This window comes from Thermothelomyces thermophilus, chromosome 1, assembly GCF_000226095.1.
Source record: "Thermothelomyces thermophilus ATCC 42464 chromosome 1, complete sequence".
NCBI classification, from domain to species: domain Eukaryota; kingdom Fungi; phylum Ascomycota; class Sordariomycetes; order Sordariales; family Chaetomiaceae; genus Thermothelomyces; species Thermothelomyces thermophilus.
This window is the reverse complement of record NC_016472.1, coordinates 10,662,208-10,689,168: the sequence shown is the minus strand read 5'-3', so window position 1 is coordinate 10,689,168 and position 26,961 is coordinate 10,662,208. Positions and strand designations below refer to the sequence as shown.

Here is a 26,961-nt window from a genome sequence, read left to right as displayed (position 1 = left end):
ACAATATTTGCTACACAAAAAAAAAAAAATCTAGCACCTTGCGGAGTGATTATGTATTAGATCAACTGATGATGATCACAAGTTCTCGGGTCATTTGGCGCGCTGCCTGATCGGGAAGTCAACGACTCCATTTCAGAAAAAAAATTTTCGTTTCTAAAAAAAAGGGAAGAAAAGAACGGCATATAGAACAGTCGATTACTACTAGTACGCCATAAGAACACCATTTTGTTCTTTGCAGTTAAGGCGTAGTGTTGCTGCATCGAGTCTTTAATATCACCTTTTGGTTCACGCCGACATGATCTTACTATCCGCTGACTAGTCCGAAGAGGGAAGTCTATCGACAGTATCTGACAGGGGGAATATCTTCCCGGCGCGTTAACTTAGCGCTTCTGCCTGGTCCCTCATTAGCTGGCTGGACGCTGCCGTGAGGGCTGGCGGAGTCTGATGCAGCACGCCCAGCAACCAGCCATTTTCCACACGTCACAACATCTCGCGACTCCCCAAGAACCCTATAACCCAAGAACGTCGTCCTCCCCTCCGTCCTCATCGCCATGGCCCACACTCGAGCCCAAGCAGCCGCGCAGAGAGGGCTCACATCGCCGGCGTCAAAAGGCCAAGGTACTCATTCTTCGCAGCGCCGAACGACACCTTCCGCTAACTGTTGTAGAAACACGACCGCAGAGCATCCAGTCGCGCAATGGCGCAACCAAGCGTGCCGAGCCCAATTGTATACGTCCGTCTACGATCAGTGAGACGTCGTCTCGACAGGTATACCCTCTATCCTTTATATTGTAGTTGTTTACAAGCTAAGGAGGGTTAACAAAATTCACCCGCGCTACAGAGCAGAGGTCGCAAGCAACCGATCGAAATCGCAGTCGAGCCCCGTACGGACAGACAACGCCGCGGACCGAAGCGACAACGGACATCCCCCACACGCCCTGCAGGGAACACAGTGGGCGAGCTCCTTTCAAGGAAGCGTGGGATTGACGGGCCTGCGGAGAGCAATCTGCCTCGAGCGAAACGGGTCCGGACAGCGAAGGCGTTGGAGCACGTGTCACAAGAGCGAGCCATATCGGATCACGCCGACTTCCACTCATCTAGAGAGGTTAGGCGAGCCTTTTCTTCCTGATATCTCATGCTAACGTGTTGTAGAATCTAGCAGCATCCGCTGAAGGCGAAGGCGAGAAGCAGTTGCATGCAGTTCAAGATTCACTCGATCACACTCCAGACGGGTCCCTTTCGAAACGCCGACGAACAACCCTGTCTAACCAAGAGGCGGGTGGTGACACCGAGAATTGGCGAAACATAATCGATTTCTGGAGAAGAGAAGGGTCCTGGCCTGAGAAATATTTTGAACCGGACGACTCGACTAGGAAGGATTTCGAGCGAGAGTCTGAAGATAGCTGGCTTAAGGAAATGGAACGGTACGACCCGACCGTCAAACTACTTTTCGCGAAGAAGAAGACCCCGACATCTCTCAACCGCAAGCGGTCTGGATCAGACAGTTCCACAACGCCAAGCCAGGATACGATATCTGCAAGTTATACAACGCCCAGCGATCAGAGGCCGAGGGAGGAGAAGAATGCGCCGTATCGAGACCCGCGGTACCCGCTCCTGCTCCAGACCAAGGGCTTGTACATGGGTGTCTCTGAACTTGGCATTACGGATACGAGCAAGCAGCTTATCCGAGACCTCCTCAGCGGTGAACAGTCGGTTCCCAAGGAGACGCTCTTCGACGACGATATCTTTGTGGAAGCTTGTTACAACCTCGAGACCAAAAACGAGGCGAGGATTATTCAGGACATCTCTAGACTTATCGTTCCTTCGGCGGAATCGCTCGCACTCCGCGACAAAAAGTACAGACACCTGATCGAGAGTGTCAACGAGGGGTGGAACAACTCGATACCTCTCACCACCCCTCGTCCCCAGCCTGACTACTCTGTTGGGTTCAGGCGAGATGCGTTCACCGAGGATTAGCTCGCCAAGCTGTCGCCATTCATTGGCGACTTCATCGCCGGAGACCAGTCCTTCTTCATGGCCACGTACTACATGTACTTCCCCTTCCTAACCTGCGAGTGCAGCGCCGCGGCGCTCGACATCGCAGACCGGCAGAACGCCCACAGCATGACACTTGCGGTGCGGGCCATCGTCGAGCTCTTCCGTGCTGTAAAGCGCGAAGATGAGGTCAACCGGAAGATCCTCGCCTTCTCCGTCTCGTACGACCACCGGTCAGTACGGATCTACGGCCACTACCCGTTAATAACCGGGAAAGATACGAAGTACTACCGGCACCCAATTCGTACTTTTGACTTTATACAGTTGGACGGCAAAGATAAGTGGACGGCATATCGATTTACGAAGAACGTCTACGACATATGGATGCCCAAGCATTTCAAGAACATCTGCTCTGCCATCGATCAGTTGCCGTCGGATTTGGATTTTGATGTCCCACCGCTTGTTGAGGCGACCGGACTTTCCCAGGATTTAGAGAACTTGATGTCGGAGGCCGGCTCCGCTTTAGAGCCCGTCGAACGGGACAGCCAGTCAAGTAATGCTAGTCTGTAAGGCGTTACTCCGGACACCTCATTCACAGTGCCGGGGAAGAGGAGGAAGGGCTAAGTCAAGTAGGAGTTGTTGACAAGACCGCCCGAGGATTCGGTCTCTCCTCAGCAGACGCGTCCGTCCTGCAGCGACACCCTATCGCAAGAGGCTGGGAGATCGTCCCGGCGCCCGAAGCGCCTCCTGGAGCGCACCATTCTCGATCCGGCTTTGTCACGACGGCCCGCCTTGGGAACGGAGATTGATACGGATAGCGCCCCTGTCGCGACCTCCGAGAAATGGGCCCTTCCAAATGCGGTCCCCAAGCGCGTTATAATGGACAGTTCAACGCCCACTTTCGTGCTGCGGTTCACCTAGAGTCCGTACGCAGAATGCGAAGCGGGTGACAGTGGGACGGGCAAGCGGAGCACCGTTCCTCAGCCAAGAGGCACCGCCAGGAGATACAGAGGAGTACAGGGCCGACGAAGGACGAGGACACCACAACAAACCCCAGGCGGACTTCAACTTCGAGATGGACGGGAAACACGCCAGAGAATGACAGCTAAAGGCTGTCTCGGCTCGCGATCGCCAAGCATTCCTGGGCAAGCTGCCGGGGCCATTGAGGTGAGATATTACACCAAGCTCAAGACCGTCGAATCATCTCGAAGCGGAGCCTAGCAATTATGTAATCATCCTCGGTCGCCCTCCCCAGTGGTTGAGAGTGCCGGTGGGAAGGAAGAGTGAGAAGGAGATGAGATTTGTGACCAGTCTCCTGCTCGCTCATCGTTGCCTCCCCGTGTCGGGTGTTGCCGGTTCACTGACCCGATGAGCGGACGCTATGTATCTGTTCCCTTCAGGATAGTCTGTAGCAGACTCGCTATTGAGCCAATCCAGCATAATGGCCGCCGAGGCAGCCGCATTTGCGACCCTGACACCGACCAACCTCTTGGCCCGGATGGCATTCAGTGACTTATACGATCGCCTTATCGCCGGACGACAGGATGTTGACAATAGGGAAAGGGCATTTCGGATAGGCCCAGACACCCAGCGTGCACCAGACCGAGATGTGGAGGCATTCAAACGCCATATGCGCCGCCGGGCTGACGGGAAGGCGGATGCAGACGCGGATCAGGTTAGCGACACTCTGCCAGACACGCAATCCGAGTCGGACGCCAACGATCCCAATTCCTCGGAGCCAGGAAGGATCTGGCGCGGTCACTTTCTTCTGAGGTTCGACCCCGAACCATCCGACCCCAGACTTGGGTGGACGGTAGGAAAGCGCCGGCCTCTTGCTGTTGAGCACACAGCCAAGCCTGCCGACCTGCTCGTCTGTACATCGGCCTTTGAGGAAGAGCACAAACTGTCCGTCCGGCACTTCCACGCACGATTCACCTTCTCTCAGGACACTGGACAACTTGGCATCGCTCGCTGTTCAAGCAACCTTGCTTGGCAAGTCACGGCTGGCGGTGTCCAAGTCGAGAAACGACTTCACATATTGAACGTGGACAGTGTGCCTATTTCGATTGGCCCCCTGGAATACCAATTCCGATACGCGGAATTCGCTCGGACTCGACAGTGTTTTGTGCTTCGCAACTAGTTTCTGGAGAGTGTGAGAGGAGGTGCTGGACGTATCGACCTTCCAGAGATACTCACTCCGCGACCCGACCAGAGGCAATTCGGCTCATGGGTGATGGGCCGACCGCTAGACAGGGGCGGCGAGGGCAGAGTATTCGAAGGCACCAACATGAAGGATGAGGTCGCCGCGCTTAAGATTATGAGGGTCTCAAACATCCGGGAACGAGACAAGATCAACAAAGAAATCAGCACCAATGAGGTATTGACGTGCCTCGCAAATACGAGGGGCGATGGCGGCCGCATTTTAAGACAGATTGAGGTTATTGGTGGTCCAGACGATGATGAGATCGTCTCTGTTCACCAGCCTGTTGCGAAAATGACACTTGACGCTTTCATTGCAAACCATCACAGCGGGTAAGTCACAGGTAGCAATGTCTCACAACCACACACACAGACAGAAGAAAGAAAGAGAGAGAGAGAGAGAGAGCTCACTTTGTACTTCAGGCCTCCGCGGAAGAAGGCGCCAATCCGGGCCCCGCTCCAGCAGAAGACGTCGAGGAGGAAGTGGAACTGGACACGCTCTCTCTCGTGGATGAACGCGATGTCCAGCCCGGCCCAGAGGGTAATCAGCACGTTGTCAAGATCTTTCATCTGGAAATTGTGCTTCGGCCACTCTGCCGCCGAAACGGTCCCTTCGTGATTGCGTCTCCCTCGTGCCATACGTCTGATGCGCTAGGACGGACGGCTTAGTTCGAGCTCAAGCTCCAGGCGGCAAGGAACGGCAAAAGAACAAAGCATCTACCTGGTTTATCTCCGACGCGGACTCCTCTGGCATCTGCGTCCCTGTCCTCCGGCTAAACCCTGCCTTAAACTTCTTCGCGTTGGACAGCAGCGACCTCAATGTCGCGTGTCCATTCCCGAGGCCTTTCATCCTACCGGCAGAACGCTTGTAGTAGAAGTCCCAAAAATCCTCAAGCTCTTCTACAGACGGGAGCTGCGCGCCTCGTCCGAGAACGGAGGCTTCGACGGACTCAAGGTCATCGACCTGACCCTGCTTGTCCCAATGCCAGCTAAGCTCGACGTCAGATCGCTAGAAACCGCAAACCAGCAGCGGAAGGGACCCCTCACTCTACGTAAATCCTGAGGATGCCGTCCTGCATCTTTACCACGTGCGGATCAAAGTCATGATCCGTCTGTCCGTTGCTGCGCTTAGAACACGCTCCCCGTTCATATCCGCTGCTCTTCGCAAGAAGGACGTTCTTCTTTGCTTGTTCTTCTCTTGATCGTGTGCCGCGCTTCGTAGCACGTAGAGGAGCCATCGCCATTGACGCCGCCGCTGCCGTCGTCGTCGATGCCAAACGTATTGTAGCTTTGCGCAGAGGAGGACGAGATTGGGGGGGGGGGGTTCCGGCCACCCTCTGGCAGTGGGACAGGACACGTTATTAAGTCCACGCAGCGCCATGCCGACCTTTTCATCCCTCTTTCTCTTTTTTTAGTTTTTCAGTTTTTTTCCTATTTTTCTTTCTCTATTTTTCTGTTCCGTGGAATTTGAACTGAAAAGTGTTGGTTGAGGGGCGGGGGGTCGAGTTGGTTGAAGTGCCTTGCCGCCCGCAGCTCACCCTGGCTCACCCTGGCTTACCCTGGCTCGCGCGACTGATTTGGCTCACCCGGCCCGCTTAAAACGGCCGGAGCCTGGGCGGAGCCTGGGCGGAGCCAACCGCGCGCCGGGAACATATTCTGGTGGAAATAACACAACTCCGCGCCATGTCTGCTACGGGGCCGAAATGGAACTTGAACCGAAGCTGCGGCAACAATTCAAATGCTCATATCGTACATCTATTATAACTGTGCTGTTCTTACTTTCACCAATCCCGGTCCGATCCGACTGTCTAAGGCACGGAAAACACGCTATGCGCTCGCTTTGTCCAATGCTGCAGCTCAGGAATCTTCAAAAAGTATCACTTCATGCAAGCATCACGGCTTCTCGAATGCTTCGCTCAGGTACCCGCAGCACTCTCGATACAGGTCTTCGCTGTACTCGGCTGGTTTCGTAGGGTCCGGCGACTTGTCCCAGGCATGAGCCACACCCTTGATCATCTTGTATCGAACGTCCTTGCTGATAGGGGGCTCTCGCAAGCGCTTGGCCAGCGCCTCGCCTTCCTGCATTAGCATATCGTGCTCGCAGGTGAAGAAGATGACCGTTTGCGGAATGGCGGCCGCGAGGTGCTCGTCGGTGGCCATGCTCGGCGAGAGGTAGCACGAGTCGAGCGGCAGGTCTGGGGGGTGCAGGTAGCAGGCGTCGAAGAGGGAGGTAAGCGTCTCGGGAAGGGTTTGGTCTGGTCGGACCGAGGCGGCGCGCTTGAGCGCCCGTGGTTCGGTGTAGTCGGTGATGGGGTACCACGTGGCCACGGCGCGGATGCGGTGGTCCGGCACTTGGGTGCCCGCCTGTCTGAGCGTCTCGAGGTGGTCTGCTAGACGGAGGGTTGATGTGATGGCGAGGTTGGCGCCGGCGGAGAAGCCCGAGGTGGCCAGCTTGGATGGGTCGATGAGCAGTTCGGGTCCGGAGCGGATCAAGTACAGCAGCGCGTCTGCGGCGTCCTCCACCGCCACGGGGAACGGGTGCTCGGGACTGAGCCGGTAGTTCACGCTGACAAACACGGCGTTGCACTCTTTCAGGACGAAACGGCCGAAGCGGGCATCATCCGTGGCACTGCCAATGGTGAAGCCGCCGCCGTGAAAATTGACGACGGCAGGAAACTTGGTTCCCGTCTTGGCCGCGGTCTCATACCCTTCGGGTGTGTAGAACTGCAGGGAAAACTCGCCTTCGGTCTTGGAGATTGTCGACCGGATGGTCTTGCTGAAGGAAGGGCTGGGCGGTCGCTCGGGAGCCAAAAAGTGCAGCGTCATCCCGACATACTGAAGCGATCTCCACCACGCCGCCGAGGCACGCAGCAGCCATCGTGACGGAGCGCGGCCGACGGCGTCCCGGGCGGTCTTGAGCCGCCTTGCGCGGGCAGCGGCGGCACTCTCGGCACCTGACTGCTCTTCGGGGGAGGCGAGGTTGACGACGGCGATGCCGTCGACCGTAGGTCTCGCATTAGCCATCCTGCGACGAGGCCAGGGACAGCAAAAGCATCTTCTCTTGTCACGGTGATGGCAATTGTTATTAAATAATACGGGTTTGTTGTTGTTGCGGGGCATCTCAATCGCTTCGGAGGATAACGTGTCGTCCAATTCTGCCAATGGGCTGAGACTCGGTCCTTTCGGGTGAACCGCGACTTAACATTGGTCGCGTGTGGAAAGCTGATGTCACCCCCCTGGCGCAGCAAGGAATGCTAAGGTATGTACGGAGTACTGTACGGAGTACGTCCGTACACACGTACCTTTCGGAGGCCAAACCCTCCTTACCGTGTAGAAGTCAACTGCCCCGCGGGTCGATTATGCGGGTAGTGGGGTTTTGCACTTGGCTGTGCAGTTGGATCACTTTGCCAAGACGCTGAACAAAACAGTGTGCTGACGTCATCAGTATGACTGTGTCATCCCCGGGAGCAGCGGAAGCCCAACATCACAGAGTCATGACGCATGTCTGCAAAAAGGAAAAAATCATGTCTAGACCTCGTTCGGCCCGTCCTGACATGGTAAAGTCCGAAGGGCAAAAGCCAAAAACACACTGTGGCCCCTGTCAACGCGGGTGCCAAGAACGGTTCCGTCTCTATGGGACTCGGTAACATGTGATGCGTTGAACCTGCCCGTTCGGTTCCAGCTATTTCTGGCAGTGTCGATCGGGCAATAAGGTCCGAGCATTCCGGTTACTCTGTTTTAGAGTTATCCGGTTGAAATTCCAGATGCTTACTGTAACCTGCGTGTAGCTTACCTAAGTTAGCTTGGGCATCGTCGTGAGGTAAGAGAAGCCGGTTCCTTGTTTGTGCCATGAAGCAAGTGCCTTCGTAGTCCCTTCCCGGTCTTGCCATGAAAACCTGGTCTCCCTCCCAAACTTACCTGAAGTTCCACTTGAATTTATTCTCGTGTTTTCCTCGTCCTGACTCCGTCAAAACCCAACACCTTATCCCCAACTCACTACACTGGCTTAGCTTCGCAACCGAGGCTTCCCGGCCCGCTAGTGACATCAGACGACGGGAACCCAAGTTGTTTGAAAGCGCACACACCCGCACATCTGGGAGCCGAAGCATCCGCGCCGTCGGTACGCGACATCGTCATAGCAACAGTACCTCATAGCCTTTCCGGGACCACATCGCAGCCGTTGACCATGTCGCCGTGCGGGCTGAAGAAGCCCATTCTGGCGCTCAACCGGATGCTCGGACATGCCTCGGCTAGGAACCACTTCACTAAACCACGCATTGGCAACATTACCGCCCTCGACCATGACACCCGCCACGAGAAGCAGGTGAGGAAGGCGCAGGAACACCTCGCCAAGGAGGACGAGCGTAAATTCGAACGACGGTCCTTCCATCAGCGGCGACAAGAGGAGGAGGAGCGAGCGCACCAGATCGACCCGCCTGAGATTGCAGCCCGGTACGGCACCAAGACAGGTGACGCGCTCATAAAGACCGAGTCGATCCAGAAGCTGGCCGCCGACCCCGCCAACGTTGGCAGGTCGGTCAGCTTCATCGCCCGCATCCACCATGTGCGCTGCATGAGCTCCAAGCTGGCCTTCATCATCTTCCGCGACCAGGTCGAGCTGATCCAAGGCGTCCTAGCATATCGAGAGGGCGAGATTTCAGAGAACTTTGTGCGCTGGGCCGAGCATCTGACCAGCGAAGGCCTTGTTCACGTTCAGGGGACCCTGAAGCGGCCGCCGGAGAAGATTAAGGGCTGCTCGATTCAGGATTTAGAGGTCGTGATCGATTCGATGCACTCTGTCGTACCAGTGCAGGAGCACCTTCCCGTCGACCCCTTCACGATGGACCGTGTCGAGGAAGACGCGGAGTCGCACCAGGCAGAGGCAATGGCGTCGACAAGAGTTCGCGTCTCTAACCGCATTGCTTACCTGCGGACGCCGACCGCCCAGTCCATCTTCCGCATCAACTCTACCGTGTGCAGCATCTTCCGCTCTGTTCTAGAGGCCAACGGCTTCATCGAGATTCACACCCCCAAGCTGATGCCGGGAGCTACTGAGTCAGGCGCCGAGGTCTTCAGAGTTAACTACTTTGGGCGGACGGCATTTCTCGCCCAGAGCCCGCAGCTGTCCAAGCAAATGAGCATATCAGCCGACTTTGGCCGCGTATTCGAAATCGGCCCCGTCTTCCGGGCCGAGGACAGTAATACTCACCGCCATCTGACCGAATATACTGGCCTGGATTTGGAGATGGCCATCAACAGCGACTATCACGAAGCCTTGCATTTGATCGATGATCTGATGAAGAGCATTTTCAAAGGAATATACACTCGCTGCCGAAGAGAGATCGACATCATCAAGACACGGTTCCCTCACGAGGACCTCGTCTGGTTGGAAGAGACGCCCATCTTGACTTTCAAGGAGGCTGTTGAGCTCTTGAACTCGTCGGGCTGGACCGACGACCACGGCCGCAAGGCATCCGAGACGGAGGATCTGAGCACGCGCGCCGAAATTCGGATCGGTGAGCTGGTCAAGGAGAAGTACAAGACGGACTACTACATCATCGACAAGTTCCCCGCGTCCGCCCGGCCTTTCTACACACACCTCGATGCCGAAGATCCCAGGTTTACCAACTCGTTTGACATCTTCCTCCGTGGGCAGGAAATCACGACGGGCGGCCAGCGTATCCACAAGCCTGACGTTTTGAAGGAGCGGATGAAGAAGGCCGGCGTCGAACCAAGTGGTGTGGAAGAGTACCTACAAGGTTTCGAGTTTGGGGTGCTCCCACACGCCGGATGTGGAATCGGGCTGGAGAGGCTGCTGTACCTGCTGCTGAAATTGGGCGACATCCGCAACGCGTCACTCTATCCCCGCGATACCAAGTCCCTGCAAGAGCACAAGAAGACCACCGTGCAGTTGCCCCATCCCGAGGCGGACACCATCCGCTATGCTTACGACTATGAACATGGCCGCCCCAATCTCAAAATGCCGCCGGTGGAGAAGCTGATCGCCAACTATGGCGACGCTACCAACACTTCTTGGCTCGATGACCGCTACAAGGTCTGGCGGCATGAGGCCACGGGTGCTGCGATTGGGTACGCGGAGGAAAATGGTTACGCGCTCGTCATGGGCAATCCCCTTTGTGACCCGCACCAGTACCAGCCCGTGATTCGAGCCTTCCTCAAGCACATGCGGAAACACAAGGACCTCCGGCCTATCTGGCTTCTCGTTGGCCCGAAAGTGGAGGAGATTCTCGGCTCCAAGCTGGGCTGGCGAACCCTCAGCTGCGTGGCAGAGGAGCGTGTACCCATCGAGTCGGCCAAGAAGGTGGCCAAAAAGGAGCGCCAGGCCGAGGACGCTGGCATAACGATCCACGAGCAGCCCATGGACGAGCCCGTGCCGCAAGAGTTCCGAGACCGCTGCGACAAGAAGATCGAGGAGTGGAAGGCCAACCGCAAGGGCAGCAAGCAGGTGCACATCACCGAAGTCCGCCCTTGGGTCGACATGGAACACCGCCGGTACCTCTGGGCCGAGACCAAGGAAGGCGAGATTGCCGCTCTGTGCGTGCTGCACCGACTGTCGCCAGCCAACGGCTACCAGATCAAGTTTGCGCTCGACTTCCCCGGCTCGCCTAGTGGCACCATTGAGGCGCTCATTTCGGCCGCTATCCAGGCGCTTGCCAAGTCCGGGGTCCGGAACGTCACCTTCGGCACGGGCGCCCTTCCCGAGATGGTGACGGGTGGCAACCTCGACGGAATTAGGGCGCGCATCTTGTCCAAGACGTACAAGACGATCGCGCAGCAGCTGAAGCTCGTGCAGAAGAGCGAGTTCCGGGAGAAGTTTGGGACCACCAACGATTTGGTCTATATCTGCTACCCATTCATGGGACTTGGTGTGAGCGGCGCCCGGACGCTAATCAAGTTCTTCGAAGATGAGATGTAGTTCCGAAGCTGGGACTTGCTGGCAAACTGCCGCGAATTCCTCCTCCCCTGCGTGCCTCGCTTCATCAGTGTTTGGAGCAGCGGGGCTGTCATTGGCCATGTTACAAGGCTTGCTTGACTGTGTTCTCTATTTCGTTGTTTACAATCCCGTCGATACCCTCACTCGTTTTTGTTGCTCTCTTTAATGATTTCTGTTATGACGTGTCCGGGAATGATAAATAGAGGAGCCGCTTGGTTGTGGCAACGGGTTTGTCAAGCTCAACACCAGAATCAACCCAAGCATTGACGCATGATTTGGTTACTACAAGTAGATAGATGATGAGGTAGATGCATTTATGTACCTATGTGCGCGATACCCGGGGAGGAGTGGTCTGTTTTAATTGCTCGATAGATCAAGATTGATAATTATCGTCTACAGACACAGCGCAATACAAATGATATCCACGCCCGCTTGCGCCCTTCAATTGGGAGGCACAGATTCTGCGACGTTCGTCTCGGTACCCCGTATCAGGCACGAGACTATATATACGATACATCTGAATATCATGTGTGGTTGTAGGTGTATGGCCGGACTTGGGGCGCAGACACAGGCTCGATCTCTACCTCAGTCTCTGGGCAGATTTTCTTCATACGGTATCACATCGCCAAGCTCAAAGAATTCTCCGTCAACGAGATGTCCACGCTGGGTATTTAGGCCCGGGTGGAAAACTGTGCCCGGGCAGCCGAACCGGGCGGACGGGGTGCCAGCTATGCAGCCGTCGTGGCCAGGGCAGGTAGGAAGCCAATTCGTGTAGGCCGGCCTGCAACTGGACCGACCGCACAATTTCCCCAAGCCGTTCCGATTTGCTCTATTCCTGCTGGCCGATACTGCGAGAAATTGTTTTGCACCCCACTCATGTGGTGGGCCAGTTGGAACAATACCGCTTGAGTGATGCCACGGCTAATAATAATATAGAACGGATGACGGAGAAATTCGGGCTTCTCTCTTGACTGGCCAGTGCCTGCTCTGCCGACAAATCATATTTTTTTTTGATCTCTGCAAGTTACTAAACTGCACAGTTACCTTGTTCATCGAGGCCTTTCTCACGGAACAATCGATACGCCAAGCGCGCAAACTATGAACCTGCTCGTTCGGCCTATTCAGGGGTCGGCTCGACTCCCAAGTTTATCGGCAATTGGAAGAGTCAGCACAGGTAGAGAATAAATAGAAAAACAAAAGGCACCAACCCGATAAGCTAAGTACCTAGGTATAATGATAAACCTCCCATCAAAGGGGATACCTATTATGGTATTCAGCAGCTCCGGATGGCCCCTTACGCCGACATCAACATGCCTCGGCTCCGCACCCTTCTTGTTGCCACGATCCTCATTCTTCTCCAACAGTCTGGCCTGGCGTATCCCCGGACGCACCATGCATCAAAACTATTTGTGGGCGGCCGCGGGGTCGATGGGGAGTACGACTACATCGTTGTTGGAGGCGGCATGGCCGGACTTACCGTGGCTGACCGGCTGACCGGCTGACCGAGGATGGCAAAACGACGGTGCTCGTGGTGGAATATGGCCAGCGGAGTAATTCTCCGGTTCCCAGGCGCCCTCCATGTACTCCGCCTTTTGTTGCGTGCTGTCGTTGGCCTCAGGAAACGAGTCAGCGTGAGGAAGGAGGTCATCGTGGCGGCCGGCGGCGTCCACAGCTCCCAGTGTGCTCCAGCTGAGCGGCATCGGGCCGCGCGAGCTCCTCGAGTCGGCGGGCATCCTCACGGTCGTCAACCTGCCCGGCGTGGGGCAGGACTTTCAGCATCACGCCATGATCCAAGCAGGCCTTCGGGTACGAGAACTTCACGATCCACACGGGCCCGGACGTCCATACGGACGGACGACCAGTTCGCCGCCTACCTGGCCCGCTCGCTCACCCCGACCGAGTACCACCCGGCAGGGACCCGCGCCATGCTGCCCAGGGACCTCGGCGGCGTCGTCGACCAGGAGCTGCGCGTCTACGGCGTCGATCGCATTCGGGGAGTGCCGTCCAAGTGGTCATTCGCCGTGTTCCGTGTCGTTTCCCTTGTTCTCTGCTTCCTCCATTTTCATAGATATACTGCGTAATTAATAGTCCACTGTCGAAGTTCAGCGTGACCCGGAGTTTGCTTTTGGCAGTCTCCTTAATAAAGCTGTGTGAACGGTTGGTTTCGTTCTCTTCTTTCTTTTTTTATTCTTTTTTTCGCATAGACATCTTGCAGATTCGGTTCCTAGCTTTCCTTAGTCGCCTGGACCAGTCATTCTTGCCACGGTGAATATTCAGTCAATAGCCATTTGTCTCTATGATTTCTACTAATTATTCTTCTGTGTTGATATTGATATGGCGGGTGTGTGTCTTAACTGCGAGGTCCGTATTGTCATCTCTCCTACTTCGATTTCTTTCTTCCTGCCTTTCTCTCTTTCCATTGCTTTTTGTTCATTTGGGGGGGGGGGGGGAGGTTATTATCTATTTTCAACTCAACAGAGCCCTTTTCCACTTTTCTCTTCGACTCGCAGGGTTTGCTCAGTAGGATTGTGCGTCGAAGCGCCGACTGCATTTCACTGTAACTTTGATAGTTGGAACATCCATTCAACTACCTCCCCGCCTCCCAAGTGTAATTAATACTGTGTATTTGGATGGATCCACCTCCACCTTGCATTACGCGTTTCAAACGGTCGCCGTTGGCTGCTTGGATGCCTGATCACGACTGCGGCCGCCTGCCCTCGGAAGAGGAAGCACGGGGCAAGTGGTAAGTACGAGAATGAAGCATCAAGCCTTCTTCCTCCTCGGCGCCTATGCAAGGTAAGATCTTCCTTTCATCACCCAACTTTGTATAAGGTATGCCGGAAAAACAGTCAACCCATCATGGCGCCACCCGCAACGGTTTTCGAAAGTTGTAGGAACAGCGATAGGTGAGAAGGTAATATGTATTCTCAGTACTCGTGGTTGGTTACCTACGGAGAGCGTAATTCTCGGCTCTATCGCGCCATTCTCTGTCCCCGATCCCACATTTTCCCGCGATTTTCCCCCTTGTTTCGTTTGCAACGGCTCGCTCTGCCAATTAGGGGTTTGACCGTTGTCATGTCTCATTCCCATCACTACTTGTGCTTCAGCGTCTTTAATTATGCCTTCCTCCGGTCTCATCCTATGTACCCTCAGGTTTAAAAATGATTCATTAGGGATACGACTGCTTTGAACCTTGCATAATATTCCCCCTGATCGGGTGCAACATCAACACACACATCAGGCCTGCAATTCTCCTCTCTCCCGTTCCCCTCCTCTCCTCACGGTCTTTCCCTGACTGCTCGAGGAGTCCATTCAGGTACGTCCATATTGTGCTTGGCATGGGCATGGTTAATTATGTCACGAGAGGGAAAGGAGGGCATTGTGTTTGTTGGGCAGGAGGAGGATGAGGAGGAAGAGGGGGAGCGCGGCCAGAAGCATCCATCAAGGACGGCACGGGCCCATCAATCAAGCCAGCTCGCACTCAATCAGACTCTCGACGCCGTTCTGCTTATCGGTGCTCCAGATCTTGACGATCTTGAGGCCGGCGCCCTCGAGGAGGCGGCGCCAGTCTTCCTCGGTGCGCTCGCGGGAGCTCAGCAAGGACATGACCATGAGGTCGAGGGCGGTGGCCTGCCAGTCGGCGTTGGTGCCGGGGATCACGTTCTCGTTGATGAGCAGGCGGCTGTAGCCCGGACGCATGGCGGCGGCGACGCGGTTGAGGATGCTGGTGCAGACCTCGTCGGGCCAGTCGTGCAGGACGCTGTGCATGTAGTAGGCGCGGGCGCCGACGATGGGTTGCTCGGTGTGGAAGTCGTACGCCATGGGCTCGATGCGGGGGTCGAGGTCGTGCACCTGGTCGATGACGACCTTGAGGTCCTGCAGCACCAGCCGGCCCGGCGCGTCCGGGTGCTTGCGCCGGAACTCGCCCAGGTCGTGGCCGAGGCCGCCGCCGATGTCGACCAGCAGCACCGACTCGGCCCCCTCGTCCAGGCCCGTCACCAGCCGCTCCTTCACCGGGTAGAAGTCTGGGTCCATCCAGGACGGCCGGCCCTGCCGGTAGCCGCCCATGTGGTGGTTGAACTGTTTCCCGTACGGCTGGTTCGACTGCAGCCACTCAAAGAAGTTGAGCTTGGTCTGGTAGGCCTTCTGGTACGGGCCGTTCGCCACGTCGTTGGGCGTCTGCCATTGGTGCTCCGCAAGCCATTTCGGTGTCTCGATGAGAGCAGGGTAGCAACCGCCAAGACTGGATTTGGGGGGAAAATCAGGAGAGAAAGAGAAGAGCAAAAGGTCAGTCTGAGTGGACTCGGTGAACTCGGAGCCTGGACGGGCCGACTCGGGGCAAAGGAGGGAACAGAGCAGCGAATCCGACACCACCCCCCCCCCCACTTTCTTTCCCCCTTTTTCCTGTTCTTTGAAGGAAGTGTGGGGGGCCAGGGCCGGGAGGGAAGGGGGGAGGTGGTAGTGTAGGGGGGAGGGGGGGAAAGGGGTCTGGGGCGGTGGTGAGGTATACACTAACAACACACTTACATGCATGGGTATCCATCCCCAATGATGGGGATTGTCAAAGACTTGGTAAAGTTGGTCGCCTGGTACTCGTCGGGTCCAACCTCAGTGATGTAACCCATCGCTGCAACGTGCCGCAGCAGCCGGCCTGGATTTCCAGAGCCGTTATTAGTCACGGGTTATCCCACCCAAGGTTTGGGAAAAGGCGAGAGCGCGCGAGATAGCGGGTGACGGGTACCTATGGGTGTATGCACATACACAGTAGAGGAGGGTGAATGCCGAGCTTGGCAGCAAGGCCCTCAGCCTTCTTGGGGCCGGCCCCGTCTTCGATCAGGAGGTGGAAGAGTCCAGTGTTGACGCCGATGGTCAGCGCCAGGAGGCAGGCTGGCTGCACGGTGAACCCAACACATTAGCATCGAGCGAGACTGGTTCGCACGTCTCCGTGATCATCATGATGATTATTATGGTGCTGATGGGGTGCAGTGAGCGCGATAAGGAGCGCAGAGCTTACATACCTGAGCCCAGAGGTGCTTGATCATGGTTTCTCTAGGTGTCTCGAGGGCGCGGACCAGGTCACGGGCCTTCTCGAGCAGCTGCAGTCGAGCGGCGCTGTCGTCAAAATTCAGAGCCTGGCCGGCCGCTGCGATCTCCTGGATCAGACCCGGCACTCTCTCCGGAGCGTTGGGGTTCAGGGCGACAGAGATGTCGACCGCGGGCGCGGCCGGTTTGCCGTTCGCATGCCCGTTGTCGCTTGGTGCCATGTTGATCGTCGGAATCCTGGTTAAGGTTGAGTAAGACGGTTCGCACTCTTGTCGTGTCGAGAGAGGACGGCGAGAGGGAGCCGAAACAAGAACGTATACAGGAACTCTCGAGAACAGGACTTAGGGGGTGGGGAAGGGGACTTCTCGGGCTATCCCAGCTTTCGAGGCAAGAACATAAAAGACGGGCTCGGAAAAGCAGCAAAGAATACATAGTAGGCAACGGGAGCATTCTCCCCTGGGCCCTGGTAGTTTATGTCATGTTTCCCCCGAGCCCCCTGAGGCCCCGACCCGAGCCCGAGTTCCCTGTAACCGTGATGCCCGCCCTGCATTAACACGTTGGTGATATGCCGAGTTTGGTGCTTCGCGTACACTACGGAGTCCAATAGTGTGACACAGGTGCCCGAGGATCGGCACTCCTCGTTACTACGTAATTATAGTGTAGTGTGCCAAATATTACATACACAGTAGTGTTCTGTGGTACGGATACAGTTGGTATGTGATGGAGTGACCATTGCACAGTCAAATACTTGGCACATACTAGATACTACCCTCCAACAAGGCCTCGCATGGTGTCCAAGTGTAAATCCGCCCACCAGCCCACCAACTAACATTAATTAGTTAAGTGCGGAGATGAGTGCTAGGTTGGCATTAGCGTCACGGCAGGATAGCCGGCATTGGGGTGTGGTGTTGGCAGTACACGAGGCACTTACACGTACTGTGCGCGTATAGCGTATCTATCTACCGACGCTACATCCTCGTACTGTACACTATGCTATATACATACATATATTGATCGCGAACTCCTTATCAAGTACGTCCGTCTTTTGGGTCGTGCTTTTGGTTGGGACCTTTCTCCCACACGCTCTTAAGAGACCGAGGACCCGAGACCGTGGACTGTGGCCTTCTGTCGTGGAACATGCGCCATTTCGGGGGCCACGGCAACACGGGAGGGCATGGGGCATCCAATAAGTTGACGGTGGCTTCTTTCAGCCGCCCGTTCGGAACTCGGAATCGCACGAAGGACGACATTTGGAAAGCAAGAAATAAAACAGCAACAAAGACCGTTGGAGAGTTCCACATGCCAGATCTCATGGTTGCCATTACATTACGAAGCACACTATACCAATAGTTGGTGGCATGAGGAGAAAGAAAGATTCCGGACAATACGCACAGTACCAGAGTCATCCTGCAGGGACGGAATACGCACTACACTACATACTGTGGTAATAAATGCGCATAGTCCCACCGATCTGACATTACCTTGGAATACACTACCCACGAAAGAGAAGCGCCTTTCCTGTGCTCCGCGTCCAAACTTTCCCAATGTATGTAAGTACATACATAGATACAAGCTCCCCTGTCCCTTGCCCATGCAACGGCTCCTCATACGATTCGTTCAGACATAGTTACACTACGGAGTAACACCAACGTAGTGTACACTAACACCATGAAGACAAGGGGAATATAGTGTATCTACGAAAACCGCTAAGCGAGGCGGGGCTGCCCGGCAATCTGTTGGACATTTCAGAAAATGGCCCCCAAAATGAGTCCAGCACAGAGAACATGGAATTGGGAAGGGAAATTTCCCAGGTATGTCTACTATCTATGTCACGACTGCAATCGCGACACTACGGATTGCAACTCTACGCTACCTAAGGGTGAGAAATTTTAATAGAACGCGATATACATCTGCATGTATGCTGCAAGTATGTACCACCGCAGCACACACACACGCACACCACGTTCGTGGTTCGATTGGATACTGAAGGGCCCTCTCTTGTCTCCATGGAGCATCCTACTAGTATGGAAAGCCAGACTTCCTCGTGTGCGCGCAGGGCCTCAGGAGAGGACGAGGGGGAGGTTGGGACCCCCTCTTTTTCCTGCCGAAGATGCACACCGGCGACCCCTCGTCAAGGTGGCTGGCCCGGGGAGGGGGAGGGGGAGGGGGAGGGGGAGGGGAGACAGGCGAAAAGAACTGCAGCAATGCTCGTTCGCAGTCCGCGAACCATCCCCCGCATGGCTTTACACTAAATGCTCACTTGCCGAGTATGTACGGAATATTCCGTAGTTAATCCGTAGTCAAAGGTGGCTTACGAGGGCACGGTGTGTTTGCAATCCAGGAACGAACTGTGTGTACGGACGTACACTACACTAGGTTGCCGATCATTGAAGAATCGGGGTCGATCGAGCTCACCAGCGCGCTCGCCGTTGGTCCAGACCAGGGGCCTGGAAGCCTTCGCGACAAGCATCCCATGTTCCCTGACACACCGAGACCCAAGCATTGGCCTATCGGCTTACAGCGCTGCTTACCCCGTCCCCGGCCGGAAACGAGCTCTGGTGCACGGAAGGGCTTCTTTGCTGCAGAGCAGCGGACACTCCGCCAGTGAGCTCGTCGCGGAGGGAATTCATGTACCCTCTGTGTACAGAAGTAATCAAGTTAGTATATGTACATACACTACGGATTTCTCCGAGAATTATACTTTAAGGTACTTGATAGCTAAGCAGTAAATATTAGTGACTTTGAGGCGCATCGACCCCTGAATGGGCAAATTATCCCCTGACGGTTGAAGGTCAATCTTTTTGAAATCGAGTCATGGGCTATGTCAGATCACCCTCCGTGGAACCCTCGACTGTGGCATTGACTGTGCACTGTGTAAGAGGCACTCTCTTGTCTCGTCCACGGCTGGCGGATATCTTGCTGTGTCCAACCCACAAAACACATGCCGTACGATCCCTCCTCTTACGATCTCTCTCCATCCGCCATGTCGTGCTTCCCCGTCTTTCCACTCGTTTGATGTAGCGGCTCTGGGTTCGACAGGGTCGACTCAGCACCTCAGCACATGGTTTACGCCCTTTGCCCCGAGGCAATCGCAAACGATTTGGGCTCCTCTCGCCGACGGGAACATCGGGAACATCGGTCTTTCGTGGGCTAGTTTGACTCCTCGTGGTGGTGGATCTGATCTCGAAATCCCACGACTCTCCCGAACTCGCCGACCTGCGAGACCGAAAAGACATCTACAAGAAAGTCGCAAAGACAAGAATTAGGAAATAAGAGCCCGCAATCGCCATGGCCGCCGCTAGTCCTTCTGCGCCCGACATTGTCGACAACGACAAGGGCCCGACGATCCTGGCGGTTACCATCGTCGTCACCGTCCTCAGCACGCTGTTTGTGGGAGCCCGGTTGTTCACCCGTATCTACCTCCTGGGCAAGATGCATCTGGACGACTACTTCATGATCGTGGCCATGGTATGTTGTTTTTTATGTCCCGGCGGCCGCCCCGTGTGGTAATAGTCTCGTGTCTCCTCGAGATAAGACAGAACAAATAATACGCTGACAACGCCGTTTTTGCTCCCCGACAGCTCTGCGGCTGGGCCATGGTAGCCCTCACATCCAAGGCGGTCCAGAGCGGTAGCGGCCACCACGCCGCCCTCCTCACCGACGAACAGCTAGGAGGCGCCATCTTCTACACCATGGTCGCCTTTTGCCCGGGCATCTTGTCCTTCGGCCTGCCCAAGCTGGCCGTCGTGGCACTGCTGACGCGCATGATGAACCCGTCCCGGCTGCACTCCATCTTCCTGTGGTTCCTGGCCATCTTCTGCCAGCTGAGCCTGATGGGCTGCGTCGGCATCCTCTTCGGGCAGTGCACTCCCACCCGATCCATGTGGGACTTCAGCGTCAAAGGGAAATGCATCAACCCCTGGATCCTGGTCAATTACTCCATCTACGCCGGCTGTGAGTTTGACGTCTCCCTCTCCTTCCTCTTGCACCACTCGCCTCGCAGGCAATGTCACAACCGACAACCCCCAGTTGGCTGACCCGATCCCGCGCCCCAAAGCCTTCTCCGGATTTGTCGACTTGTACTTTGCCGTCTACCCCTCCATCGTCCTCCTCAAGCTCTAAATGAGCCTCAAGAAGAAGATCGCGCTCAGTTTTGCCCTGGGTATCGGTTCAGTGTAAGTTCTTTCCCCATATCTTTCCTTATTTGAGCGTCAAGCCATCCCTTTGCGATCACCCTTACTGACCTCTCCCTACACTACAGGGCCGGCATCGTCGCCATTTACAAGTGCACGCGTCTTCCGGGTCTTGCTAGCCCCGACTTTGTCTGTAAGTGGAGACCACCAACTCCAGTCCCCAAAAGCATATATACCGCACTGAACCGGGTACTCACGGCCGTTTTGTTTAAATAGACGATACTGCCGATCTCACCATCTGGACCGCGTAAGATATATCCCAATCCCCTCCCCCCTTTCCTTTTTGTTTTGTCTTTTTTTGTTTTTCCCACTCCACCCTGTCGACGCCCGCAACATACTGACGTTCGGCCGTCGATAGCATCGAAGGCTCGACCATCATGATCGCCGCCTCGATCCCCATCCTGAAGCCCCTGGCAGACTTTCTAGTCGGGCGGCGCACCTTCTCGTCGTCGAATTCGTACAACCGGTACGAGAAGCACACGGGGTCGCGCAGCGGCCAGATGGCATCGGACATGGAGCTCTCGTCCGGACGCGGGTTCCGCCGCGGCGGCGGGCCGAAGGATCCGATGGCCATCTCGCAGCTCGATACCGTCGTCGACTCGGGCAGCTGCGAGGAAGGGCGCAAGAGCGACGGGCACGACAGCCAGACCAACATTGTCTCCAAGCCGGACGACTACACCTCGCCGCAGTCCCACCCGGCGCTGCCGCCCAAGGGAGCCATTGTGAGGACGGACCACGTCGCCGTCACGACCACCTACGGCACCGGGGCAAGCCCTGCGGTGCGCTCCATGGACCGCTGGAAGTGATCATGGATCAGTGATCCTATGGGACTGGAGAAAACAGTCACAGTTGAGGGCGTTTTTAAAAAGCTGCCCGGGGGAGAAAGGGGGGGATGTGTCGGATTCGGCGTATAAGGTTAGTTACGGGGTGTGGGTGAATGGATGGATGCGGAAATCAACCATCTTCGTACATAATTAGTATGACTGCTATCGAGTTCGATGATGGAGGAAGAAGGAAGGGGCTGACCAGGGCTACCCTGCAGGGAAGATTTGGGTGGCTGCAACCCTGGTGGGGCCGGGAACCCTAGTGGGGCCCGGTCCACCACACGGGGCCAAGCGCCCACAATTTCTTGTGTCAGTGGGCGGAACATTCTGGCATTGAATGCCAGTGCGCTGTATAACTATTTTCCTTTTTCCCCTTTTTTTTGGATGAGACCAGATGGGATAAGGGGGGAGGGGGATGGAATATCTGAGGACCGGAAAACGGGAGGTTAAGTGCCCGGCCCCGAAAGAACAACAAACGGGACCGAAGGTTAGAGGTACTGTATGTACATACATACGTACCAGACTAATTTTACCATTGGTTTCCGAGAACCACACAAGTGAATTGTTCAACAGGAAAAAAGCAAGATGCCGCCTAAAAATCGGCACGAGACTTGCCATCCTGCCCGACCCCGTCAATCTGCGGAAGGGGGTTTTGGGTGAGAAAAGGGTTTGGCTAAGGGTTAGGTCCACAAGAACCCCCATTCGATCGGCACTAAGGAGCACTAAGGTTAGTGAGCGAGATCCACTTTACAACGGCTGGCCACAGAGAGCCGAGCGTGGTGACATCATTGCCTGACGCATGCCCCGAGCGAGTTTGCGCCTCGAACCCGATCATGGCCAACGCCCGCGTTCGAGGCACCTCTCACCACGTCATATTCGAGCCAGATGCTGTTCAGGGTCGCAGTTTTGTCGCCCTGCTGTCTCCATGAAGACAAGCCATGGCACACATCATGCGGCGCTGTCCTAACAAGGCGCTTACCTGAATGGCATGTGCATCCTTTCTTCCTTTCCTTTCCTTTCCGTTATGCGTTCTCTTCTTCTTTTGTTGACTGAATATTGCCTCTAAAAACGAGCTGTTGGTTTACGTTGTTTGGCGTGTTTGTCCCCTCTTGCGGCTTGACCTGACTGTGCAGAACCACCACTCGATCCACTTGCCGGAACCACAGTTGTATTTCTTCCCATTGACAAGAAAAGAAACCTAAAAAAAAAAAGAAAAAGAAAAAGAAAAAGAAAAAAGAAACAGCCGAGCGAAGCAGTCAGTCAATTGGCCACGCGGGAAAGCGAGCAAGCGAATAAGCATGGCCGACCAAGCGAGAGAAAAAGACGAGTTGAAACATCCACCGGCGCCCTCGACCCCCAATGCGAGCACCCATCTAGTCGGCATCGCCTCCATGACACCCCATACGCCCACGCCCAATACTGGTAGAACTGCTGCTACCAATACTACTACTACTACTACCATCACCACCACAACTACAATTTCCGCTGCTGCCCTCGGCGCTGCCCCAACCGCCGTTGCCCCGGCCGTTCCCCGAGCGGTGCCGGACCCGATCGACTTCGCCGAGCTCCCGGGCCTCCCGCGCCTGCGCTACCGCATCCTCGACTACAAGGCGAAGCTGGCGGTGGTCGTGTTCCTGCTAGTGCTCGAGTCGAGCCTGCTGCCCATCTCGCTCTACTACGGTCTGGTGCTGGGCACGACGCTGCGGCGCGGCATCGTCTTCGCCATCATCACCTCCTTCTTCGGCGTCGTCACAGGTATCGAGTTCGGCCTGCGCTGCATAAAGCTCATCTGGATGGGCGACACCTACCGCCCCCGCGGCGGCACCCGCTGGTCCTTCGACTTCACCCACTGGACCCTCTCCTTCGGCTACACCGTCATGACCGCCATCCTCATCGGCGCCTCCATCCCCCACGATCCCCTCGTCCGGCCCCTCGCCATCCCCGTCTCGCTCTTCTTCATCCAGGTCGGCTGCCAGCTCGTCTGGTCCGGCTGCATGAACCGCGCCCGCCGCCCGGCCCCCTTCAAGATCAGCTCCGTCCCCAAGGGCGCCCGCGTACCACCCTTGGTCCTCACAATCGTCGAGGACATTGTCGGCGTCGACGGCGCCGGCGGCCGTAAGTACCGAGACGCCCTCATGGCCCGCTACGAGGCCAGCCCCCGCTTCCGGCACATGATTGCCCAGCAGAATTGGTTCTGGGCCGCCGGCGCCCTGATCGACAGCATCGGCACCTTTATCGTCATCTGGACCGTGCCCGAGAAAGTGGCCTACGGAGTCGGTATGTTTCTTTTTTCTTTTTTCTTTCTTCTTTTTCTTTGTCTGTTTCTCCCCCCTCCTTTTTTTAATAGTCAATAAAAGAAAATAAGACAAAGATCAGGTCACTGACAATAACAAACGCCTAGGCTGGGGAAGTCCCTTGATCTTCGTCGTCATCTGGACCACCATCACGGTCCACTGGGTGCGCCTCTCACTCAGGCGCGAGAAGGAGCTCTGGCGAGCGGAGCATCCCAGGGAGAAACAACGGGGCTCGGTCACGCAGGAAACAAGCTAGTAATAATTACTGCCTTGAGCAACACATTTCGCATATTAACCAACACAAAATTTTCAAATGATTACGGGGCAGCGGCATGGAGACGAAACATCGCCCCGCCCATCTCTCTGCCACTGCCTCGTTTCCAAATCATGAAGATATGGGAGCACAGGGCCGAGCCCAAGGTCAGCTGGCCAGATATGACTCCCAAACACTTGTCTCATGCCCGCCCACCGCGGCTATGTGCGGCCCAAGAAAAACAATCATAATACCGTCGCCGCCAGAAACTAGGTGCAGAGGTTAACAGCCCAAATGTCATCATGTCCCATCGCCTAGAGGAAACAGAAGAGTACTTAACGCGGTTAAGCCCAAGCGGTCAACGCCGCCCCGATTTTCTGATCCAGCGCATAGTAATTACGCAGCAGCAATCCGAGGGCATTTCTCCCGTCTGATAATTAGGCCTGCGAGCAGCTCGGCGTCGAGAGCAGCGGCGAGACCACAAGGCAATCTCGAAGTGGAAGTTGTCCTGCGAGAGTTGCCATGTGAACCCCCGGGGGATGGGAGTCGGTTGCGCATAGGCAAATGTTCGCTGGTTCGGATGGACAGATGACCCGCAGTGGGCAACAACCCTTAATAATTATGGAAGCCGCCATACCATACCACGTAGTATCGGCAGTCGTATCAATATTCAGCACAGGTGGTGTCGGAATGTCAACCGGGGGGGGGGGGGGGGGGGGGAAATGCCGGAAGATGGAAAACCATTCGAGTTTCAGGTTGCGACAGTTTCACGCCGGCGGATGATATTAGGTTTCTTTAATGAAACCACATCCGGGTTGAACCAGCGAACCGAAACCCGTGGGTCTCAAACGCAACAAGATACAAAAAAATACTTGGCATCAGGCAGAAAATGCGTCTTTGATGTCTGAACGAGAATCATATAGTTTCTACTAAAAGTTTGAGATGTTAATATTAAAAGCAAGTAATGCTGTGTAGAGTCAGCGCCAAAAACTTCGTTTCTACGCTGCCGTTTCGCGTCGTCGTTCAAGTCGTATGGATCCTCCTCTTCTCATCACAGCTTATTCCGCAGCTCCTGCTGAGCGAGGAAGCGCCTCAGGTTGTCGACAATGAGCTCCTCGGCGCCCTGCGGCCGGCCGCCGGCGGCGTGGGGCGAGAGGATCAGGTTCTTGGCCCCGTAGAGCTTGTGGCCCTCGGGCAGCGGCTCCTGCTCGAAGACGTCGAGGGCGGCGCCGCCGATCTCCTCCTTCTCGAGCGCGTCGTAGAGGGCGTCCTCGTCCACCGACGAACCCCGCCCGACGTTGACGACCCAGGCGTGGCGGGGCAGCAGCGCGAGGCGTTCCCGGTTCAGGGCGTGCCGGGTGGAGGCGTCGCCCGGCAGGATCATGACGAGCGCGTCCGTCTCGGGCATGAGGCGGGGCAGGCTGTCCTCGGCAAAGACCTCGACGCCGCCGCGGACGCCGGCGGAGCGGGCGACGCCGCGGACGACGGAGCCCAGGGCGGTCAGGTGCGGCGCCAGGCAGCGGGCGATGTTGCCGTAGCCCCAGATGAGCACCCGGGCGTCGCGGAGGGTACGGAAGGTGCCCGGTTCGCGGTCGGGCTGGGGTCCGCCCAGGTGGCCGGGCCACTGGCCGCGCAGCTGCCAGTCGCGCATCTCATAGAAGCGCCGGGCCGCGTTGAGGAGCAGGCCCAGCGCGTGCTCGGCCACGGTGCGGTCGTGTAGGCCCGAGCCCGTCGTCACCTGGACGCGCGACCTGTCGAAGCCGGCGGCGAGCACGTCGTTGGGCCCCGCCGCGAGCGACTGGATCCACCGGAGCTGCTTCAGGTTCTGGGCCGCGAACGAGAGGTTGGCGGGGCTGTTGGCCCAGGTGACGAGGATCTCGGCGTCGAGGAGGTCCTCGGGGAGGGTCGGCGCTTTGGCGTCGTACGCGTGGAGTGTGACCGTCGGAAAGCCCGACAAGAGGGCGCGGTTGAGCCGGAGCGTGGTCGGGTAGAGGAGCTTCATCTTGGGCCCCTTTGGGACGCTTCTTTGGTCGGGGGAGGGAGGGAGAACGAGAGTGGGCCGGAACGAGAGATTCTCGCTCTGCAAAATGCCTCGTGTGAAAGTCGAGATCGTGGAGGGATCGATAGGTATTTCTTAAAACTGAGCTGGAGGCCGATTAATACTCGAGGAAGGCGTTGCGACTTGGTAATAAGGTTCAAAAGGTTCCGACGCGGGGCAAAGCAACCCGACCGTCTTTCCGTTGAAGCACCTCTTCGGCCCGTGGGGCAACTCCGCTGTCGGCCGAGTCTACGGCTCGCTGCGGGTTTAGCGGTTGCCAGCAGGAAATCGGTTGCCGCATTGGTCTCCCAACCAGGGCTTCTCGGCGACCCATTGGTGGAACATTTGGGCCCACGATTCCTTTAGCCTCGTGCATTGCGCCATATATCTGGCTAGTGCTCTCCGTAGACGGGGTCGCTTGTTGGCCACACAGCCACACCATTCAGAAGCCAGAACATCAACATCAATTGCTCAGAAGCTCTTGAATTGATGATTCCGTCAATCGTGTCAAATCCTTGACCGTATTCAATCTTCCACGTCATTCTTTAATAAGTTATACCACTGTGACACGTCCGTGGGCGAACCTTCTACGTATGTACATACATACACCGTGTCGTTGGGCCCCTCGGTGTGCCCTAAGGCGTTTTGCTGGGTCCTTTTGGTGGCTGAACGCATTCCTTCCTAGGTACACATGATTAGTTGTCCTCTCTTCGGCATGCAATGTTAAATGGTGTTCAACTTACCAAGTCGCTGTGTTGTGCTACATGTTCCATTCCATATCGGGGCATCGAGTTCGCTCGTCAGGCCATTACTTAATTATCCAGACAATGGCTTCTCTCTATATTCAACTTGGAGACCTTAGGATCTGGAGTGCTAGGTAAATCTCTTGGTAGTGAATCGGTCGCCACGGTGTCGCGTTCTTCGTTCAATAATCGCTTGTTCCCGACACTCTCTGTCCTCAGCCGATCATAATAGATCATATGTGGTGCAAGAAGCGATAAGGCACTAATTATGATGCAAATTTCAAACATTTGCGACCAACGAACGAGATGCTGCAGGTGCAAAGGGATGTTGAAATAATTCTCTGCCTGGGTAGTGGGGTGAAAGAGAGGAAAGCGCAGGAAAGAGAATTCCTGCCTTAAATTCAGGCACACACGATAATTAATA

The 26,961-nt window shown here is 55.9% G+C and overlaps 10 protein-coding genes across 10 annotated transcripts; 6 read left to right on the top strand and 4 right to left on the bottom strand.

Moving 5' to 3' along the window:
- Positions 1-399: 399 nt before the first annotated feature.
- Positions 400-2,707, top strand: MYCTH_2299841 (uncharacterized protein). Its single transcript, XM_003660918.1, has 4 exons — positions 400-618; positions 668-768; positions 842-1,105; positions 1,153-2,707. Exons 1-4 carry the CDS (start codon positions 552-554, stop codon positions 1,975-1,977), a joined length of 1,257 nt encoding a protein of 418 aa, XP_003660966.1. The 5' UTR covers positions 400-551; the 3' UTR covers positions 1,978-2,707.
- Positions 2,708-4,327, top strand: MYCTH_2299840 (uncharacterized protein). The gene has a single exon (XM_003660917.1). The coding sequence runs from the start codon at positions 3,437-3,439 to the stop codon at positions 4,133-4,135; it is 699 nt and encodes a 232-aa protein (XP_003660965.1). The 5' UTR covers positions 2,708-3,436; the 3' UTR covers positions 4,136-4,327.
- On the bottom strand, positions 4,328-5,087 carry MYCTH_2299838 (uncharacterized protein). Its single transcript, XM_003660916.1, has 2 exons — positions 4,618-5,087; positions 4,328-4,527 (listed from the first exon to the last, which is right to left on the bottom strand). Exons 1-2 carry the CDS (start codon positions 4,831-4,833, stop codon positions 4,519-4,521), a joined length of 225 nt encoding a protein of 74 aa, XP_003660964.1. The 5' UTR covers positions 4,834-5,087; the 3' UTR covers positions 4,328-4,518.
- Positions 5,088-5,785: 698 nt separating this feature from the next.
- Positions 5,786-7,353, bottom strand: MYCTH_2299837 (uncharacterized protein). Its single transcript, XM_003660915.1, has one exon. The coding sequence runs from the start codon at positions 7,216-7,218 to the stop codon at positions 6,088-6,090; it is 1,131 nt and encodes a 376-aa protein (XP_003660963.1). The 5' UTR covers positions 7,219-7,353; the 3' UTR covers positions 5,786-6,087.
- A 1,027-nt stretch (positions 7,354-8,380) lies between these two features.
- On the top strand, positions 8,381-11,508 carry MYCTH_59106 (Aminoacyl-tRNA synthetase; the record flags this gene model as incomplete). The annotated part of the gene is made up of 1 exon (XM_003660914.1): positions 8,381-11,508. The coding sequence occupies one exon, from the start codon at positions 8,381-8,383 to the stop codon at positions 11,129-11,131; it is 2,751 nt and encodes a 916-aa protein (XP_003660962.1). The 3' UTR covers positions 11,132-11,508.
- Positions 11,509-12,435: 927 nt separating this feature from the next.
- Positions 12,436-13,230, top strand: MYCTH_2124673 (uncharacterized protein; the record flags this gene model as incomplete). Its single annotated transcript, XM_003660913.1, has 4 exons — positions 12,436-12,600; positions 12,657-12,699; positions 12,822-12,955; positions 13,012-13,230. 4 exons carry the CDS (start codon positions 12,436-12,438, stop codon positions 13,228-13,230), a joined length of 561 nt encoding a protein of 186 aa, XP_003660961.1.
- A 1,220-nt stretch (positions 13,231-14,450) lies between these two features.
- On the bottom strand, positions 14,451-16,734 carry MYCTH_2299830 (uncharacterized protein). Its single transcript, XM_003660912.1, has 4 exons — positions 16,168-16,734; positions 15,911-16,040; positions 15,677-15,776; positions 14,451-15,392 (listed from the first exon to the last, which is right to left on the bottom strand). Exons 1-4 carry the CDS (start codon positions 16,411-16,413, stop codon positions 14,615-14,617), a joined length of 1,254 nt encoding a protein of 417 aa, XP_003660960.1. The 5' UTR covers positions 16,414-16,734; the 3' UTR covers positions 14,451-14,614.
- A 2,404-nt stretch (positions 16,735-19,138) lies between these two features.
- On the top strand, positions 19,139-21,567 carry MYCTH_2137894 (uncharacterized protein). Its single transcript, XM_003660911.1, has 7 exons — positions 19,139-19,660; positions 19,774-20,146; positions 20,250-20,296; positions 20,327-20,367; positions 20,454-20,518; positions 20,602-20,632; positions 20,744-21,567. Exons 1-7 carry the CDS (start codon positions 19,481-19,483, stop codon positions 21,189-21,191), a joined length of 1,185 nt encoding a protein of 394 aa, XP_003660959.1. The 5' UTR covers positions 19,139-19,480; the 3' UTR covers positions 21,192-21,567.
- An 818-nt stretch (positions 21,568-22,385) lies between these two features.
- On the top strand, positions 22,386-23,931 carry MYCTH_2299820 (uncharacterized protein). The gene is made up of 2 exons (XM_003660910.1): positions 22,386-23,486; positions 23,611-23,931. Exons 1-2 carry the CDS (start codon positions 22,508-22,510, stop codon positions 23,757-23,759), a joined length of 1,128 nt encoding a protein of 375 aa, XP_003660958.1. The 5' UTR covers positions 22,386-22,507; the 3' UTR covers positions 23,760-23,931.
- A 538-nt stretch (positions 23,932-24,469) lies between these two features.
- Positions 24,470-26,086, bottom strand: MYCTH_2299819 (uncharacterized protein). Its single transcript, XM_003660909.1, has one exon. The coding sequence runs from the start codon at positions 25,756-25,758 to the stop codon at positions 24,808-24,810; it is 951 nt and encodes a 316-aa protein (XP_003660957.1). The 5' UTR covers positions 25,759-26,086; the 3' UTR covers positions 24,470-24,807.
- Between the last annotated feature and the right edge of the window lie 875 nt (positions 26,087-26,961).